This window comes from Moschus berezovskii, chromosome 2, assembly GCF_049115385.1.
Source record: "Moschus berezovskii isolate FMDL1 chromosome 2, NW_MosBer_1.0, whole genome shotgun sequence".
NCBI classification, from domain to species: domain Eukaryota; kingdom Metazoa; phylum Chordata; class Mammalia; order Artiodactyla; family Moschidae; genus Moschus; species Moschus berezovskii.
In genome coordinates this window covers 115421403-115442397 of record NC_142461.1, presented here as the reverse complement: position 1 = coordinate 115442397, position 20995 = coordinate 115421403, and the positions used below count along the sequence as shown (strand labels likewise).

At 41.2% G+C, this 20995-nt stretch overlaps 1 protein-coding gene across 5 annotated transcripts in view; it reads right to left on the bottom strand.

The window, feature by feature from the left end:
* Positions 1 to 20995, bottom strand: part of RAPGEF4 (Rap guanine nucleotide exchange factor 4) — a 330927-nt gene that overhangs the window by 57414 nt on the left and 252518 nt on the right. For all 5 annotated transcript variants that reach the window (XM_088830124.1, XM_088830113.1, XM_088830121.1 and 2 more), the window contains 6 exons: positions 16775 to 16859; positions 14229 to 14289; positions 11813 to 11889; positions 11253 to 11399; positions 9341 to 9456; positions 3908 to 3996 (listed from right to left, as the gene is read on the bottom strand). In XM_088830124.1, coding sequence (XP_088686250.1) covers positions 3908 to 3996; positions 9341 to 9456; positions 11253 to 11399; positions 11813 to 11889; positions 14229 to 14289; positions 16775 to 16859 — 575 coding nt within the window. The remainder of the gene's footprint in view (positions 1 to 3907; positions 3997 to 9340; positions 9457 to 11252; positions 11400 to 11812; positions 11890 to 14228; positions 14290 to 16774; positions 16860 to 20995) is intronic.

Genomic DNA, 20995 nt, shown 5'->3' with positions numbered 1-20995 from the left:
AACACACATGGGCAGTACCATGTATGCAGAATTAAGATATGGTCATTTCTTTGTCTATTTTACACCATCTGTCTTTTGTCAATGTCTATTTCCTTTTTTCTTTTCTACCTTCTATTTCTAGAAGGAGCAATAAAAGATGAAAGGGTGATAGAATTATGGAAAAAAGACATGGAAAGAGCAGAGAACTGGTGAGGGAAACAAAGGCAGCCAAAAAGAAAAAAAGAAAAAGAAGCAAAACAAAAGCTCTCTGGTAGATTAAAGTGGTATATGTCTTATATCTGAAGCTGTTTTACAGATAGGTAAGCAGGGAGATGGCAAAAGAAATAAGGCAAGTCCCCCCAAATATGCTTTATTTTGAATCTGATGCTGGTTCTTCACTGCAGACAATATTATCCACACAACCTTAAGGGGAAAGCACATAAAGAGATCTAAAAGCCTTAAGAGTACACGTGTTAAAGCTTTGGAATCCAAGATGCTATGGGGGTTTTCAATCAAAAAATGAACCACCACGGCTGAGATCTGTGAAACTCACATAATTTTTCAAATAGAAAATGGTGCGAAATGCAAAAATTTTTACTATATATAGTGAATTTCCAATGTCTGTGTTTTAAATGAACAAATATTATCAAAGTTGGAATCAGTAACTAAAGGTTTAATCATTACACTCGTTAAAAAAACCTGATAATTGTCATACAACACTGTGTAAGTTTAAAGTATACAATGTATTGATTTGATACACGTATATATTGCAATCTGATTACCACCTTAGCTTTAGTGAATATCTCTGTCATGCCACACAATACCATTATACTTGTTTAAATATAGGTGATGAGTGTAACCCAAAGTTGTCATTACTAGGTGTTATGAGTCATTTCAGTCTCATTATACTGAGCCAGAGAATATGCTAAGGTGTCAGATAGAAGCTGTATGGAACTTTTTTTCTTAAGTATGAAAGGATGTTCACTGGCATCTCTGAGTTTAACATCTAGGGTCACCAGTATATGTTTTAGATATAAAAGATTTCTCTGAGAAGAGAAAATGTTTGCTTATAAGGTTCCCAGAGGCCTGTGCTAGAAAGTAATTTAAATGCTGTTAAAGCAGAAATTTGAGCAGGGTGCTTCAAGGCTGGAGAGCGGGTCAGTCAGGATGGTAATCACCTAGCCTCCACGTCTCAGTGTGACTTTGTTCTCTCCTCGCTCTTTCTTGTACTTGAGAGCTGATTCAAAAGATCCTTTCATACCAGAAAATGACTTCCCAAGTCACTTAAGGACTAATGCTGGTCACAGAAGTCTAGGAAACCTTTAGTTCTTAGGCAGAAAATACATGTTTTGGGGTATATTAAGAGAATGTACTATCAAACCCAACAATGTTGTTTTTACGATGTAAACTAGTTACACTGTCAACTCTGACATCTCTCACCTTATTGGAAATCTATAAATGCCAAGGGTCTCCCACCCCACTGCATCCAGGAGTTTCATGGATCTGCACTAAGATAATTTTTAGTGTCCAGGATGACCATCTAACAATTCATATTTTGATTATGAGGAAGATACTGATTTATTCCTTCCATCTAATTCATGAGCATTACTTGCAAAAATAACAAAAGGAGAAAAAAACTACAGGAAATAAAGTTCAGTATTAAAATATGATGAGAACTTAGTTCTAATATCAAAAATGGAATGGTCAGGAGTCCCAGCCTATGTGACAGCCACGCCATGTACTGATTTCTGGGCTTCAAGTTTTTAAGAAGCAATCATCTAGTCCCCTCTTCTTTCAGAAGTGACTGTAAAAGGAAGAATATGTTTGTTCTTCACGAGTAGTAAAAGTCTTACAGATCTTTTCTTAGATACCATCATCTCTAATGTGCTAGAATGTTCCTTTTTGGTCAAAATCACTTTAGAGAAGATGCTGGTTTTTTGTATTATGCAATCACACATTCTGGGCAACAGTTAATCAGAGGGGAAAAATCTGCTGTATTTTTCCTGACCTCGGGTCCTAGAAATATGATTTATTTGAGGTTATGTTTGCTTCTTGGAAGCAAGCTATCCCCTTGTAACTGATCCCTCAAGGATTTCCTTTTTTCAAGAAAAGATCTTGCCACATTCTCCTTGCTCAGACATCTTCAACCACTTCCTCATGCTTAGCTTCACATCTAACACACTTGAAGATCTGGACCCTAATTCCTAGACCCTATCTTCTTTCCGACAGTTTGGTGTATATGATAATCCAGCAAAGCCAGACCATCTGGTCCCTCTTGTCTGTTTCTGGGTCAGCACTCATGTTGCCCCTCAGGATGGAAGGCTTCCTTCTCCAGTCTGTAGTCACTGATTACCAGCCTTCCTTCAGGGACATTTCAAAGCTATTTCCTCTGTGACTTTTGATGTTGGTCCTCTCAGACTTTTGATCAAATTGTTTGTCAATTCCTTTTTGTCCTCCAGGAGGTGATAAGCTTTCTGAGGACAGGAGGGTGGTTTCTTATTCACACTGCTTTGTATAGTGTCCAGCTTAGCGCCAACCCAAGAAGATCCTCAACAAATATTGAACTGAAAATAAGTGCTCTGGAAACAGATCCTGGCTTTTCTATCTACTACTCCCCAATTAATTCACTACATTAAAAACCTCAGATAGTCTCTTTACACAAAATAAGAAACTAGAATGAGAAGATAAAATGAGAAGTTAGTCAGCAGTAAAATACTTTTAGAAGGAATAAAAATAACAACAACAATAATGCTAACTCTACCTTGAATATAGTGCAAAGATGACAGAAACAGATTCTGAACCACCACTAAGATTTTTGGACAAATATTTGAACTTCTTTTAGTGAGAAATCTTCTTTGGAGCTCAATGCACTTAAAAATTAGCCTATTATTCTGAGAGGCAGGACAGTAGCAAATTATTTTTTTAAAAAGAGCTGCATGTAGGCTGTTCCAAAGTCACATATAAGATGGTAACCAAAGTGGGGAAGGATATCAAGCTCTAATAGTAACAGTTTGCTGGTGAGATTTATCTCATTCACCATGAAATCTGTGTAAGAGTTAACATGGCTAGTTCATCGAACAGTGGTATTATTAGTTGATTTTTTTCCTCCCCATAAGATATGCTGAAGTCCAAATCCCCAGGACCTCAGAGTGTCACCTTAATTGTAATTGGTTAAGATAATGAATATGGAACCTAATCTGATTGGTGTCCTTATAAAAAGAGGAAATTTGGGCAGAGAGACAAATGCATGGAGAGAAAATGACGTGAAGTGACACAGGGAAAATACCACATGAAGATGAAGATGAGTGATGCCTCTATAAGCCCAGGGATGCCAAAGAGTGCCATCAACCTACCCCTCAACCAGAAGTCAGGCCAGAGATCTCAGACCCTCCCCCACAGCCCTGGGAAGGAACTAATACTGCCGGCACCTGGATCTTAGACTTCTAGCCTCTTGGACTGAGAGGCCTTCAAGCCACCCCAGATAGTGTTACTTTGTCACAGTGGTCCTAGGAAACTAATATGTGTACAGTTCCACTCTGTGGCCATCCAAGAATCTCAGAAAAAACCACTTTACTCCCAGTTGGAGCAAGGTTGTGACTTTTATGGAGGCAGCTTCTAATCCTTTACGGGAGTAGACAGAATTCAAATTATAACCAAATTATAACCTATGGAAGATGGGATTTAAATGATAACTTAAGAAATGCCATTGGAAGGCTGCTCCTAACATGTACGCATGAGACTGGGCCATCTACAAAGCACAGCCAGGATGAGCAGGCAAAGCAGGGTTTGCAGGGTGCTCTTCTAATGATCCCAAACATGACCCATTTCTAAAACTGCTGTTGATACACTACTGAGAATGAATTCAGAATTTGTTTTTTTGACACAGCTCTGCCCAGATTTAATGGATGTAACTCTTCTACGTGTTTACCTGTTGCTTCATTTAAAGCTGGCTCAAGGCGTATCGTTTCTAGAAAATGCTCTAAAATTTTTTCAGGTGTTCCTGACATCACAGTATACCTGGACAAGAAATAAAACCATCATTAATTTTTCAAAAGTGGGCAAATCATTGATATATAATTTTTTACAAATCTAAAGCTTTTTTTGAGATCCCAGAGAACCATACTGACTCAACTCATGACCCATATGGTAAAAAAAAGATCATATGCCTCATCAAAATCACACAGGAAGACAACAGAAAAATCACAATTGAAGTAGTTACTAAAACATTCTTCGTTTTTCCATACATGAGACTACACTTCTTGGAGAGTGGCTCCAGCAGGCTGGGAACTTCAGCTTTGCTCCACAGGGAATGAAAGGGAACATGTAAATCCCAGGGCAGCTCAGGGCAAGGGGAAGTGACAATAAACTAGGTTACCCTTATATGGGTTACTTGTTGCAAAATTTCAGCCCGGTACTGGATTCCCCTGCCTATTTCTGGAATGCTGCATATCTCCCAACTGTACACTGGAATGTACTTTGGAAATGCAGCTAAAAATAAGAGAAAACAAACCCCTAAAATACCAACAAGCAAACAACCTCCCATAATATCTGAACAGGAAATAAATCAGCAGTAGAATGTCCATATAATTTCAAAGTCAGAGATAAATTATTTGGCAGGGTGGGGGATATTAGGCATTATATCAGGAGATCCAGCCATGAAACCCTTTAATCAACAAGGGAGGATGTATTTTTTTAAACTGAGTGTGGGTTATTTCAAAGTCATATTCAAGATGGTAAAAAATAGTGAAAACTCAAGGCAAAATTCTTTGAGGTGATCTGGGTGGTCCTGTTCCAAAGTTCAGATTTGCTTCTCTGCTCAGCATTTGCACTTACAGCAAAATGACAAGAAAGGAAAACAACAATGAAAATAAAATTCTCTCATGTTTAGAAAGCAGTGGTAGGATTCAGTTCCAGGAGAACTCCATTTTCTTCTCCTCACCAATATCCCTTCCCTGCCTGTTTGAGACCCTGGAGGAAGGGTGTTGAGATCCCAAGAATACCTCTAATGTATGAAATCTCAGGGTCTTATCCTCTTGCCTGAGGAAGGGAAGAAGAGGCAATCCAACATATGACCCTGTGCATATGAACATCCAGTGAGTGAAACCATCCTGGTTTTGAATGAGGAAGCAAACTCAGTCTATCTGGGAAGCAACTGTTACTTACACTTATTGAGTGTGTGCAGGCACGTGTGTTGTGTGTGCCCACATGTATGTGAGCCTGCACTCAGACCCAAAAGGAAGCTGAAGAGTTCAAGCTTTGAAAAGAATCTGGCTTTGCAGCCTATGGGAGGAGCCGGGAATAAAAAGGCCTACTTCAATCTCAATGGCTGACCTTTTCCTCAAAGTAAACAGGGTAGAAGCCAAAGGCTCTTTCCTCTTACAGGCAATGACTATTTGAGGGCTTCCCTGCTGGCTCAGACTGTAAAGAATCTGCCTACAATGCAGGAGACCGGGGTTCAATCCCTGGGTCAGGAAGATCCCCTGGAGAAGAGAATGGCTATCCACTCCAGTATTCTTGCCTAGAGAAGTCCATGGACAGAGAAGCCTGGCGGGCTCTAGTCCATGGAGTTGCAAAGAGTGGGACATGACTGAGCAACTAATACTTTTTTCACTTTCATTTGTGGGAAGGAGAGGGCATATCTATAAATGACTTTCAGTACTTCAAGGGATACATTACATAAACCAGTTACTTTCTATTCCACATGGCTTTGGGCAGCTGTTGCTACTAAGCTTCCAGCTCTACAGCTGGCCATGTGACTCACAGATCAGTTTGAAATTGGTTCCCTTGTCAAAAGTTTAACTATGACAGAATGTTGGCTTCCCATCCTGGTATTCTTGGTTAGAACATCCCTCAGCTAGGGAATGTTGTCGGGTCAAAAAGAATAAAAGTTTACCTGGGTGGCAATTCTTTATGCTATCATCCCACTAGTGAGAGACAATGGTGTCTCTACTCTCTGCCCAGCTGTCAATCAGGGACATTAGGGCCTCCGTCTGTTTCTGCCAAAGGCTCTCTCTGGTGGCATAGCTGCCTGACTTCATCCTTTCTTTCCCTCTTCGCAGCTCCGCAGAAGGGGCTGACATTCTCTCAGGGCAGGGGACTCTGAAGTTGGGAAAGGGGCAGGGAGCTTCTGGCTTGTGATCTGGCAGGTCCGGGCTCGGCTGAAACACGTTACTGCTTTGTTTCAGGCTGGATGCTGCCAGGTGCCTATTGCTTGACCTTTGTTTAAATGGAGGACTTGAAGACCAGATGGTACAGCTCTTTTCAGATAACCGCATGAAGAAGTTACTCTAGTACAAGTTCAAAAGAACCCTGACTGATTATGCTATCCAAGCTGTGAGGTTTTAAACCTGTGACAGAAAATCTTCTGACACCAAGTCTGGAAATGAGGACACTTCTACCTGCACCTAGAACAAAAAAAGAGGTGGAGGAGGGTACCTGAAAGAGACCATCTTCCTGCAAACAGGATGGAGCTGAATGTCTGGGTGGCTAATAGTCTAAGGAAAATGTAACAGTTTAACTGAAACAGGAGTAGTCATTTCAAATTCCCCCTTATTACAACCACATGACCACACAGTGGAAGATATCCAAAATGGCAGTGTTTGAGGGCTTCATATAGTTTATCCATCATGAGAAGTACGGTCTCGCTATTGACATTTTAATATCACACTCAGAGGTGAGTGGTTTGAGGAGAGTCAGGTGGCTTTCAAAGTTTAAAATGCAGGGAGTGGGTTCCAGGACCTCCACAGATACCAAAATCCATGGATGCTCAAGTTCCCTATATAAAATGGGGTAGTATTTGCATATAATCTATACATATTCTTGTATACTTTAAATCATCTCTATATTGCTCTTAGACCTAATACAATGTAAATGCTATGGAAATAGTAGCAGATACAATATAAGTGCTATTTAAACAGTTGCCAGCATATGACAAATTCAAGTCTTGCTTTTGGGAACTTTTAGGAAAAATTTTCCCCCCCAATATTTTCCATCTGCAGTTGGTTGAATCTGTGGATGTGGAAACCAAAGATACAGAGGGCCAACTGTATGCATAAACTGCTCTGGATTTCTCAGGGTAAATGTGAATCAGAAAAATAATGTTATCAGCACCAACATGGTGACCCGCTTTGAGCTGAAAAAGGTTAATTTCTGAGGATACAGAGGTCCTAACGGATCCTAAACTTTAAGTCCACCCATAGACATGGTTGTTCCCATGTTTTCCAAGTTGTCCAGAACATCAGTCAAAATTCACTTCCATGGCCCTCACTTTTCAACTCTGGTTTGGCTTGGGAAAATTCAGCCTGGAAAATGACCCCTTGAAAGAGAGGCTTTTTACTCTTCTGGGTTTGGCATGGTGCACTGTTTTGGATGCCTGGTATTTCCAAAACGGTGTACTGTGAATATGCACATGTCTTTGAATTATATAAGAAATGTATACAAATTGGTCTACCAGACACAAAGAAGGAGGTATTCGATTGACCAAAAAGTTCATTTGGGTTTAAAATCCGAATGACATTTTGGGCCAATCCAATTATAATAGAAATCAGATCCAGGCCTAAAACAAATTTAATACACATGGGCTCTCTTTTTCCTTTTAGTTTGAGTTAATAAAAAATCCCTATTTGGAGAGCACTCTGAAAATAGTGCTGTTGTCACTTGCAAACCCTTTTGATCACTGCCCCTACCACACCATGAAGAGGTGAGGGAAGGGGGCCTTCCGAGAACATCTTTAAGGTTACTGGGAATTTTCAAGGCTTACTTTTTCAGGTAACAGAATTTTCCTGAGACATCTGAGGCATTATCAAAGAATGTAGATGATCACATAGAACGGTCTAGTTATATTTAAGAGCAACAAAGAAAATCACTGGGGGTAGTCCCAGCCTTCACATAAAAAAAAAAAAATGTTTTCATTCTTATCCTCCTTTGTCGGCTGGAAGGACAACTGTTGAAAAACATTTGCGCAAGAACATTTTTCAAGAATTCATAGTTAGTGAAAAGTAGAAAAATAAAGAATTCTGGACGGTAATTTTATAGGTTTGTAAGTGAAAAGTCTGTAATATAGTCTATTTTATGTCAGCCCTTTTGAAATATACTGCTTTGCAACATTTACTAGATAGTGTTAAAGATATATTTATATATTAATAGTATATTTTGTTAGAGTAATTTGTGAGGCTAAAGGAACACAGACTCAGAAGTTGGTCAAGCTGGACTTGAATGCAAGCTCTGCCATTACCAGTGTTGTAATCCTGGGCAAGTAACTTACTTCTCTGAGCCTAAAATTTTCCACCATTCATTAAAAGGGGTTGTAATAAGGATTAGATAAAATATGCAAGATACACTATGGTTCTTCAATAACATTCTGTTTCTTCCTCTCTTCTCTGCAGATATGTTGACTCATCCAGATGAAATGTCTGAGTCTTAGGCTTTCAGTCTAAACAATAAAAACTCATCATTTATGGTGAGTGGGCTGATTAATGGGAACAGCCCATTTACTTGGCAAACAAAGAAAAATACTTGGGATGCATTCTTTTCCAACACAGTCTTTGGCCACATGTCTTTAGCTACAGAATTGGTGTTTTTATTACTCTAAGATTAAAAATTAATCTTTATTTTTAAAATGAGATTCTGTAATTTTCTTCCATTTCTTAGAGCCACATTTCCTAATTCCTCTGTCTTACTATTCAAATGTTGATACATGTGATTAAATCTCATGTAAGAAGCTGTAGCAAAAAAGAAATAAAAGAAGCTGCAGCAAAAGATGGAACTGAAGACACATAACCTGAAAAAGAATCAGTTAAATGGGTGATCTGGTGTTAAATGGGAAGCAAATACCCTTCTGAAATTTGCAGGAATAACTACGGATGAGGTCTAATGGATGGTTCCAGGCCACAGTCAATAGACTGTTTTATATCTCAAGTCTGGGTTTCCATCAAAGATGCTTATGCAGATAACAAGATGAAAACACTTCTTGAGAAATCCTACATACGAAATTCAACGCCAAAGGTTCTCCACACCCAGGGGCCTGTGTATCCCTCAAGCTGCCTGGCATTCCTGTTCCTATTGTTCTCACCGATGCCTTCTGCTCCAAAGCTATTACAGTTGAACATAATATAGACGAAGCATTCTTAGAGTAGGGGAATATTCTCTCCGGCATTACTCTAGGCAGCACCAAGCTCGACGCAGTGCCAGAAACGGATACATTATCCTCCACAAGATGTGTGATTAGTCAATAGAGAGAAAAAAAAGTCACACAGGCTGCCGTCTTCCACAAAAAGAGGAGAACGTGCTATTGTAGAGATGATGATACCATGTGAAAAGGTTAATCACAGTCTGGCAATTGCAGTGTTGGAGGCAAACCTACTTTTGCTGAGGCTGTGAGTTTCCTTGATTAGAAGCCCTGTTCCCTGCTGGGACCTTCTCCAGCACCAAGACATCTTGGTCATGTTCTTTAAGTCTGACTGTATTCGCCTCAACGTCCTGCAAATACAAATTACACCACATACAGATGCTGCCGTTTTCTCAGACAATGACAAAAATTTCAAATCCTTCAGAAACTCATTTTCTGCTTGTGATGCTAATTGTTGCGTCTACAAATTAAGTCATTTTCAAAGTCAAGGGCTGGAACGGTCAGAGAGGACCAGATGAGGTTGGAGGCACGTGGTTTTAAAATGCTACTTTTACCCACGATTCAGAAAATCAGCTGAGGAAAGAGGAGTGGTTGTGCTCAGAGGAACCTCTGGGAGAGGGCGGTACAGCAAAGAGAGAGGAGCCAAGCCACTTAGTTTCTATAAAGCTATGTGGCAAATAGTGCTCCACTTTCAGAGTTCTTTCATTCTAATTATCTTCTGAGGGCATATAGTTTTCTTAGGAGCGGCATGTTTTCCCTCTAATCAAAAAACTTTTACAAATAGCAGTTTGAAGCTTGTTAAAAATATTTTTCAGGTACTTTGAATAATTTTATGAAGTATATCCATGATAATGGTCCTAATCTGATTCTTTCAAAGAATTTTGTGACTGAGTGTAAATTCCATGTGTATAAACTTTCAAAAGTGTAAAGTTCAAATTTAAAAGTCATTTAAAATAATTTATTAAAAAAATTTAGTGTGCTTTTTCTCATTCTTTGGCTCCTATTTTGAAGAGACAGGATAATAAAAGTCAAATTCCACATGGTGGCTTTTTTTCCCCCTATATTATTTAACTTTTAACGTAATTTTGTTTGCATTAAGAGAATATATTCCTAAGACAAATTTTGTTGTCAGGAATCTTGCCACAAAAGGTAGGGGATAGGTGTCCACACATAAGGAATGGGAATGAGACTGTAAATCATCATTAAATAACACCAAAGGTACCAGAAAGCATAGAAGGTGCATTTAGGATTTTAGTGGAGGATACAGAAGGATGCTCAGGCTGGGAGGGGCAGAGGAGGAAGTCTGCTCTGTGAGCTGGCAGGGATGGGATAAGAGCAAAGTGATCCTGGAGGGAACAGTCTCTCTGGGTGAGGGGGAGAGACCACAGGCCACCTGAAAGGCCAGGACCGCTGGCACACTGTCAAATGCCCAGCAATCCACAGTCAGGCCTCCACCACTTAAGATGGCTTGGCCCTCCCAAGGGACCAGGAGCTGGATGATAGCGAGAACCCAGGACCATCTATTCTAAATGGCACCCACTCTCACTAATACTGTCACAAGCTTCCATCTACCACTCCAACTGTTCTTCACCTTGAGGTGAAGTCTGAAATTCCTTGAGGGTGAATCAATCTGATGTAAAGTACTTGAAATGAAAACGCTTGGTGGAATAACCATGGTGGACATCAATTGCTGCTAAAATGTAGTCACTAAATAAATCCAGAGGGTGGGAGAGGATATAAGGGTCAGATGGGAAGAGACAGGACGTTTAGGATAGAGAAACATACGGAGGAGGTGAACACAGACACACAAGGGAAGCCTGGGATAGCAAAGAGAAATGTCTCAGACTGTGGTGTTTTGCCAAGGCGTGTTTTAACGCTCTGTGTTTTAACGCTCATGAGCTGGTTCAGGTGTGTGCAGGGTTCTTGGTCCGGAACAGTGTGACATATTTACAGCTTTACTAGAATATCTCTGAACCCCAGAACCCACACCAGCACACTGAACAGGCCAGGTCTGCCAGCAGGGCTCCTCGGCCCTAGAGCATTCATTAGTCACTGCGCTGCTCGAACAGCACTACCCTCAGTCCTTCACTTATCAGGCAAAAGTGGAAACAGGGAGCCGTTCAGCCACACTGCACCTCAGACTCACCCTCAGGATCCGGTTGAAATCCTCCTTGTCAACTCTTAAGAAATGGCAGTTATCTTCTCTCAAGACGATGGAGGCAGCTCTCGGGGCATCGTTCACTAGGGCTAACTTGCCAAAGTCATCGCCCTCATGCAGGGTGCAGACCACACCCTGAAGAGAACAAATCACACAGATGAAGGCAATCCCTGGAACACTGCACACACCCACCGCCTCACACCACAAGCCCCCGCCCCAAAAACACTGAGTATATATCAGCAGGCTATACCCAAGACATCACGGGGAAGGGGATCACATAATTACATTATAACGTTTCATTTTTCTCTCATTGAGTAATATGTGCTAGGACCTAACTTACATATATACATTATAGTCCATGAGTCCCAGAAAGTTCGGTGCTACTCTGAGTATAAAAATTTAGATAATGTATGATTAGAGAGGCTAGAATATCTTTTCTACATTGAGTAACAATGTTGTAGCAAGTTTAACTGTAGCATTACATTGTTAATACTTAGAGCCAGTAGTAAATGCAGCATAATAGTTTCAAAAGAAAAAAATATATTTACCTTGCCATAAATGACTACATTCACTGATCCTTTTAGAATAATGTACCAGGAGGTGCCTTCTTCCCCTTGGTTAAATACTAGATACAAAAAGAAACAAGACTTATGACAAGAATAGAAGCACATCAATATAAATTACAGCTTATCAAATCATCATTTTAAAGGCCTCAGAATTATGCATTTAATTCCAGAAGGGACAAAAATACTAGCAAATACTAACTTATTCAGGTGGAATATTACTTCCTTTTCTTTAGAACATGAAAGAAACAGGAACACCGCACTCCTTGCTATGTCCTACAGATATATATTTACTATTAATTCTCCAGCAATCCATTCCTTAAAGCAATCCACTTCCCCCCAACAACTCATCAAAACTTACTAAGCTATAGAACATAGTTTTTAAAAGTAATCTGACCAATAACATGAAGTTTGTTGTCGTTTAGTCGCTCAGTCGTGTTCGATTCTTTTCTGACCCCATGGATTGTAGCCCGCCAGGCTCTTCTGTCTGTGGGATTTTCCAGGCAAGAATACTAGAGTGGGTTGCCATTCCCTTCTCCAGGGGATCTTCCTGACTCAGGTGTCAAACCCACATCTCCTGCATCAGCAGGCGGATTCTTTACCACTGAGCCACCCGGAAGCCCAATGTGAAGTCTGAAAACATGCAAATCAGCACTACATATTGTTGATGGATACATATCTACATATATTTTTTAAAAATGGGTTGGAATGATAACCACATGATATAGGGTACGAGTTACCTTGGGGAGGAAAAGAGAAGAATGAGATAAGAAAGGAAACGGAGACTTTTCAAACGTAGGATTTCATTTTTTAGAAAATATAAAAAATGAAAATATGAAAAAATAGAGTGTCAGGTTAGTACTTGATAAAAGTGCTTTTTAAAAAGGGGTTTGTAACAATCTCTAGTGATTTGTCTGAAATACTTAAATATTTCATGATAAAATGAAAACTGTCAGTAAGATTGAAGGAAAAGCATAAAAGAAGTTGTAAGTCACCAGTAATCATAAATATTTTTAAAATGTTAATGTGAACCTTTAAAAAGTAAAGAAAAAACATTCTTATTAAAGTAACTATCGATGTTAGACACACACTTTTGAGGACTAAAAGTAAAATATTTGAAACATCGATGTTAACTGTTTTTGCTTTTATAATTCATGTCTCTGTTTATTTGACTAACACAACTCAATCTGAAGAAAGAGCAAGATTTTCCAGAGATGGTCTCTTGAAAAGTTAACAGGTATCCATTAAAGATGTTTTCTATGTTTCATTAGATTAAGGCAGTATCAGTTTAAGTGGTGTGAAATTTTTCCTTATTGTAGAACTCCTGAGAAACAGAGCATGCTGGTGTGTCTTACAGTTCTCCAAGAGAGATTAGAGAAGGCATTTCGTGTCCTGAATACCCCACTCACCATGTTTTCCAAGAATGGTTTTGTAGGATGAATGGGAAATGCCAGTTGAAATAATTCTGCTCACATTTATAAATATGAAATTTCAATTTCTTAAAGAGGCCTTCTGGCTTCCTGGTGGGCTCACACAGTAAAGAATCCACCTGCAATGTGGGAGACCTGGGTTTGATCCCCGGGTCAGGAAGATGCCCTGGAGAAGGAAATGGCAACCCACTCTAGTATTCTTGCCTGGAGAGTCCCATGGATAGAGGAGCCTGGTGGGCTACAGTCCATGTTGCAAGGAGTCAGACACAACTGAATGACTTAACGCTTTTACTTTCAATTTCTTGCTCCCAAATATGATCATAGAACTAAACTACGACGTACTTACTGGAGAGATACTATATAGTGAAAGTGAAGTCACTCAGTCGTGTCCGACTCTTTGCGACACCATGGACTGTAGCCTACCAGGCTCCTCAGTCCATGGAATTTTCCAGGCAAGAGTACTGGAGTGGGGTGCCATTTCCTTCTCCACTACATAGTAGTACTACATAAATATCTGGGCAAAGAAATTCTCTTTGGAATTCTCTGTGGAAGTGTGAGAAGCAAGCAGGAGAGTAAGCTATTCTAACTAGCCTCTCAAGAGACAGATTAGGTCTTCTCAAGCCACAAAATTCAAGTGAGGTCACTGTGTAAAGGTTTTGCTTGCACTCTCCCCTGAAGATAGTGTGACTTCATCCCACCCTCTTTAAACACGACCTTGAGCGAGCAGGGGAGGGAGCAAGTGGAGATGCTGGCTGGTAAGCGCTCCCATGCTGGTTCCTGACTCCCACCAGGCTGCAGAGCCACAGACATACTGAGAATAATCACGGGTCCAGAAAAACAAACATGCCACGTGACATCCTGGCAAGTCTGTCTCAGGCCTAAGAAAGGGGAGCATATACAGTCAGGCTCCAGTGGCACATGCTCGGGAGGGGGCAAGCCAGGCACCATGCACCATTACAGCCTTCACTTACACACAGTCCCTCCTTTGGCATGAGACTCAAAAATGAGAACACCTGCCAGCTCCCGTTTCACCTAGAAGAAAAAGAGAAAGAATGCAGGCAAAAGCCAGATTTTGGGGTGTGGGGAAGGGACTTGTTCTCTTTCTGAACAGCGCTAACTTCCACACAGCCGCCTCCCACTCTGCCTGGCTGCTCCTCCCACCTAGAACCACTTTCACTACATGTGCCACTAGATTTTTTTTTTAACTGAATTATAGTTGATTTACAATATTTCAGCAAAGTGATTCAGTTATATACATATCTATTCTTTTTCTGATTTTCCATTTTATTACAAAATATTGAATATAATTCCCCATGCTATACAGGAGGACCTTGTTATTTATCTATTTTATATGTGGTAGTTGTATCTGTTAACCTCAAATTCCAAATATATCCCTCTTTACCTTCCCCATCTGTAATCATAAGTTTTTCTACATCTGTGTGTCTGTTTTATAAATAAGTTCCTCTATATCACTTTTTTTAGGTTTCACATGTAAGTAATATATGATACATTTGTCTTTGTCTGTCTGACTTACTTCACTTGGCATGATAATCTCCAGGCTCATCCGTATTGCTGCAAATGGCAAGATTTTGTTCTTTTTTATGACTGAGTAGTATTCCACCGCATATGTATACCACATCTTCTTTAGTCATATATCTGTCGATGAACAGTTTGGCTGCCTCCATGTCTTGTGCCACTAGATTCTTGAAACTTTTACAGAAGCTATTTTATATGCTCATTCATGCAAGATCAGCTTCCCAGAGACTGTTTACAACATGGCTGCGCATGCAGGAGCGCTAGGCAACTTCTCTGCCTAGCTTTTGTCTTGGTGAGAGGGGGAGAGTATCCACAGGATCATATTACTCTTGCTCCTGGAGGGTCCTCCCTGCATCACATGTCATGCATAAGTGCAAACATGTTGGAAAACTCAGTGTCTTAAAGTTGAGTGATTAAGCTTAAATGTGGGAAGAGATTTTTAGAAAACTATTCATGTATTTGGCTCTGCTGGGTCTCAGTTGTGGCACGTGGCATCTTCAGTTGTGGCATATGAGATTTAGTTGCCTTACCAGGAGTCGAACCCACGCCCCCTGCGTTCGGAGCAAGGAGTCGTAGACACTGGACCAAGAGGGAAGTCCCTGTGCGGAGATTTTGATAGCTGTTTCTTTTTAAACTCCAAATTATGGTCCCAAATTATGGCTCTGTTTCCCTAAGAACCAAATAACCTGAGAACTTCCACAGTGCCTGGGGACCTGGAGTTTGAGGTAGAAGCCTCCCACTCCTCTCAACTACCCATGATTCTTCCAAGGCTGTGGAAGTCAGAACACAGGCAGGGTGGAGACCCAGACAGCAGGTAGGGCACAGGGGTCTTCCCTCACTCCCCTCTCCAGCATGAGCTTGGGGGGCCTCGGCTGCTTCCCCTAGAGATGCAGGAGCTCCCTGGGTGAGGCCCCTGGGCACTGGACGTACCCCACCATGGAGACAGTGGAGGTGACAGGGTGGTGGTGGGAGGGTGGGCTGGACCAGACCCCTGGATGCTCCGTATAGGTGAGCAAGCTTCCCGACCCGAGGAATGAAGGCAGTGGGAGCATGTGAAGGCAGCTCTGTCCGGGTTAAAGGGGGGAGGTCTGCAGCACTCCACTTGGGGTTGTGGTGAATGCCTCCCTGCTCTCAGCAGAGACCTGGGCTTTACAGCTCAGAGCGGGGGCTGCAGCCGCTGCCACCATGGGATGCTGACAGCATGGTATCACCTCGTGAGCTGGGAACGAAAGCCCAGAGAGGCAGGCAGACACTGCTGAGGAGCCTGGCGTGTCATTTGTGAACATGGTATATAATCTGTAGATGTTGAAACAACTTCTTTTTATTATCATCATCCTCATATTATTAATTATTAGCATACAGGAGACTTCTGTTGCCTGGAACTCCTGTTTCTGTGTTCCTCCTATGGCAGGAGGCACTTCTGTCCACTGCTTTTCTAAAGTATCCTAATCATGTAAACGTTCAGAGTCAGATACAGGCATTGGGCCATCTTCCACCAGCAAGTGTTGCTCTTATGCCCTTAAATATCTGAACCAATGCGCTTTGGCACCTTCTGCTTCTTTTCTCAATTTGGCAGCAAACCTGGGTGGAGCTGGCCCCCTGGGCCAGGCCAGGTCATCTTGATTTCTCTCGCTGCTGCCCCATATGGCTGTTTATTTCATGGAAGGGACTGAAAACCTACCTTAAGGCCTGGCTCTGTGTTGAATTATGACAGGTTCCAAGGCTCGGGAAGTTTGAAGTATATGCTGCAATTCCACTCACATCAGGCTGCTCTAATATTTAGGACAACTACTCGATCCTTCTTTGGTGACTGTATGTAGGTATAACTTCCTCAGCATCTCAGGAGAGCGAGAAGGGGTGATTTCTGAGGTAGAATTTAAGCATCCCTGTTCCTCCCTCAGATTATAGTCTTCTCCCCCAGTCCTACCAGTGCATTTAATTCAAAGTGCCCCCAACCATGCTCAGCGAGGAGACAACTTACTGTGGTAGAAAGATGGGATAAGGCTTTAATGTGAAGGAGTTCTTCATAGATAATTTCTAGGTCATCCATGGTCCTCTGTCCAGGTCTACCGAGAAAAAAGTAACAAGGAAATAATGAGATAAAAGTCATTACTGGAGTTTGAAATACAGAAGGCATCAGGGGTCAGTAAAACATATTCAGGGAATTCTTAGGAGAAATCCTGATAAAAAGACCCTGGCAGAAGGAGAGATGATGCTATGATAATTCCTAAAGGGAATTTTGACATGAACCTATTCCTTGATAGAAGGACATGGAAGAAATCAAAACTGCACCCAATCCCCTTCCCTTCCAACCTCAGAAGGAGGAACATCTCTGCTCACATCGTAGTTGGCTAACTTAGATCTCTTACTTTGTAGATGATGATTCTACAAAATTACCTTCATTACTACCTTAATCAAGATCAGCAAACTTATCTTTTAACATCACCAGGGACTGCTGGTTCAATCAACTTGATGACTGACACAAATTTCTAGGGATCCTATGTGATATCTTAGCCTGTAAGAATAATGCCGCCATCGCTACTGTTCTGGGTGGTGTAATATGCTTCTACCACAGGACTTAAAGGACTTATATAAACAATGTCTTCTCACCTCCCTGTGGAGGTGAGAGCAAGAGATGAGCAGAAGGCAAATAGGAGTGTGTGGGATTATCAAGAAAGGGAAAGTAGGGAAGAAAACATCACATTCCCCAAACTCTGTACCATGGTCTACCACTCTTCCATGAGATTCAATCAGTATACTATGCGCAGTTTCTTTTTTTCCTATAATTTATTCTAAAACTACTCTCGTATACCTTGCCCTTAACAATGAGGTTTGGATGCATATGGACATCTTGGCAAGGGAGGACTGAGAGGACTTCTGAACATCTTTCATGTCAGTAGTTATTATGAAATCACTAACCGTGTTTAATTTTACATCAATGGGAAAAGGGATGATTGGTCAGTAATTTGGCTCTTCTTTTGCTTTCTGCAATATAAGGAACCCTAATGTTTTTGAAACTAAACAAACAAACAAATGTGTTATTAATTCTGAGAGCTCTAGGAAGTCACTCTCCACATTGGTGGTCAAGTGGCATTACTCTCAGCTGACTATTACTTATCACATAATCATCACCTGTGTTATGCACTGTCCTAAAATTTCAGTAACTTATGGTATTATTCAATGTTACAATATACAAAACCTTTCAACCTCAATGAGCCACCAATTGTATTCCATCATTACAATGTACTATGAAGAATGTTCTTTGGGAATTCCCTGGTAGTCCAGAGGTTGGGACTCCATGCTTTCTTTTCATTGACGTGGCCTGGGCTTAGTCCCAGGTCAGGTAACTAAGATCCATAAGCTGTGTGGCATGGCAATTAAAAAAAAAAAAAGACTAAATCTTTCCTTGATCAAGTAAATTCAGGAAGTCTTGCTGCTGTACTGAGCAGAGCACTGAATTTAGAGTCTGAAGATCAGGTTTTAACCTTTGTACAACCCCTGACCAGTCACGTGACATCGGAGACTCAGTTTCTTCTGTAAACTGGGGACAATATCTTCGTGAGAGTGATGTGAGAGCTAAAGGAAGCAGCAAATAGGAAGGTATCTGCATATTCATTTGTGTAAGTAAAAAAAAAGCAGCAGCATGATATCCAAAACTCAAGCCCTTGCATAAAAAGATGAACTTAAAAATTAAGTATGACATTTGGTTCAGCAAATTATATCTAGAACTTCGTCAACTGTTAGATAAGTACTTTGAGCTATTGAAACTGAATTATAAATATTCTAAAATAGTTGCGTTAGATAATTTGTAACCATATCGTGGATCAAAAGGGGGCTGACTGGAAGAAAACTCTTTGTATACCTTGGGCATTACCTTCTCAAGGACAGCTTTAACATGAACCAAAGAATATGACAGCCTTCTCTTATAGAAACAAAGAGGACTGTTTCTATATTTCCTAATCCTGCCTGTACAAAAACAGGTACTAAATCCATGAACCAGGGAGATGCCAGCCAAGTTCACCTCCTGCCAAGTATTATCACTTAAGGACACACGTGGAACGCAGAAAGTATGGTACCCACAGACATGGAAGGAAAAGCTAGGGCCACAGGGATTCTGAAGGAGCCAGGCCTTCTTAGTAAGGGGCCTAATCTACTACTTGACTTAGACATGGGGATTTTGAAACGGGGACCCTTGGAGATTTAAAAGTCAATTGAGTCACCTCAGTCCATCTACTGCTGTAGAGGCAGCTAACATGAAAGCCTCAAGGTGGGCGTAATAGGATTATGGCTCTTCAGCGTGGGGAGCAGCCCTGCTGTTCCTACTTCTTGACATCAGCTGCAAATAGCAAGGACCCTCCTAGAAGCTTGGCTAAAGGAGAAAACAGTCACCAAGTCTCATTCTCCCCTCCATGGGGGCGGGAAGGGGGACAGCTATTACGGAGGGAGAGGAAAAGCCTATCTAGGAAAAGAAAGGTCAGAATTTCGCTCTAAAATCTACACCTGAATTTAGATTCAGAGTTGAAATTTGGGGAGCAGATGTCTACAAGTTTAGGAAGAGGGTTCACATAGTATCAACATGAAATCCACACTGATCAAGTCTTACAGATTAAAAAATTCAGTGCTGCCTTTAAGATCTACAAATCCCATTATGTTAAAAAGTTACTGAATTTCATCCAAGAGTTAAAATATGAGGATGAACAATGTCAGACCCTCAACGCAGCACACTGGAAACTGGATAGAGTGGGTCAAGGCTGCTTTTGGAGTTGTTTAGTCTTAGGACTTGCATCAAAGTGAAGGAGGAGAGAGGCAGAGATGGCAACACTCAAGCTATTTTCAACCCCCTCCCGAACTCCCCACTCGCCCGTACTACCTGAGCTCTGTCTGAGCTCTCCTCGCCAAGGCTGCGGCCCTGCTGGCTCTCTTCCTGTCTGCAGGCATCTCTCCTCAGTGTCTTTTATGGTCTGTTGTTTCTCTGTTCACCTCCTGAATTGTGCTGTGCCCCCATGCTGTCTTCAGCTCCGCTCTCACTTCCTTCTACCTTGTCTCCCTGGGAAAAGTCCCCAGCTTTCATCTATGTGATGCCGAGGACCTAAATTTTAATCTCCAAACAGATTTCTTTCTTGAGCTCAAATAGCTTCCTGACCATCAATTCCCAGACAACCCACAAACTCAGTCTGTCCAGAAGTGCTCCCTCATCATCACACAAAACTTTTTAAGCTGGTCTCAGTGGACTTTTCTAGACCCATCTCTCCTCTCTTCACACCTTTCCTCCTGGCTAATGTGCTCTGTGCTCCAGGCATAACTGGACACGTCTCCAGTTCTAAAACATGCCGTGCTCTTTCGCACCTCTAAGACTCTTCACATGTTCTTCTCTTCGCCTGGGATATTTGTTTTCTGCTCCAAGCCCAGCTCAGATGTCCCCTCTCTGAGGCAAAACTGGTTCTCCAGAATTTATTCTTCCAAGGCACATGGTCCAACTGCTGTCACAATTGAAACATACTATGAAGAATGTTATTTGCTTAGAAATCCATGACTCTACACTGCTCTTCTCAAGAGAAGCAGCATCTGGTAGTGCAAAGGGCACTGTGTTAATATCAGAAACAGGATTTGAGATCTAAAATAGGAACTTCCTAGGTACCCGACTGGTCTAATGCTTGGTTCCTATTTGTAAAAATAGGGATAATAAACAGGACTGTTGTAAAGATAGAATGAGCTAATATACACAAAGCATTGATACACTGGAAATATGGTACCCATGCAGGATGACATGATAAAGTGGGAGGTGTTCAATACGTCTCCTTGGATGAATGCACGAGTTCTCACAATTCCTGCTGAATTCAGGGTTTGCCCAGGGGAGGTGGCAGCAATACCAAGGACCAGCTCTTGTTCTGTATCCTGAAGGTCTTATGCTCTGTTATCCTCCCCACTGAAGGTCCAGTAAGACAAGATGCCCATGACACAATTCTCTTTAACGATAGTACACATATGTGATGTGGTAAGCAGTTAATAATTAATGGAGGGAGGAGACAGGATGAAAATGTTCGACCTGACCTCTTACTCCAAATACCATTCAAAGATAGAAAAGACAAAATTTCTTTTTGGTAGGATTATAAATTTACTTATCCAGTTTGAAGAAATTACCAGCTAAAGCTATCCCGTCTAAATCAAGTTCAGTGGGGGCCATTCAGAGATGACCGTCAAA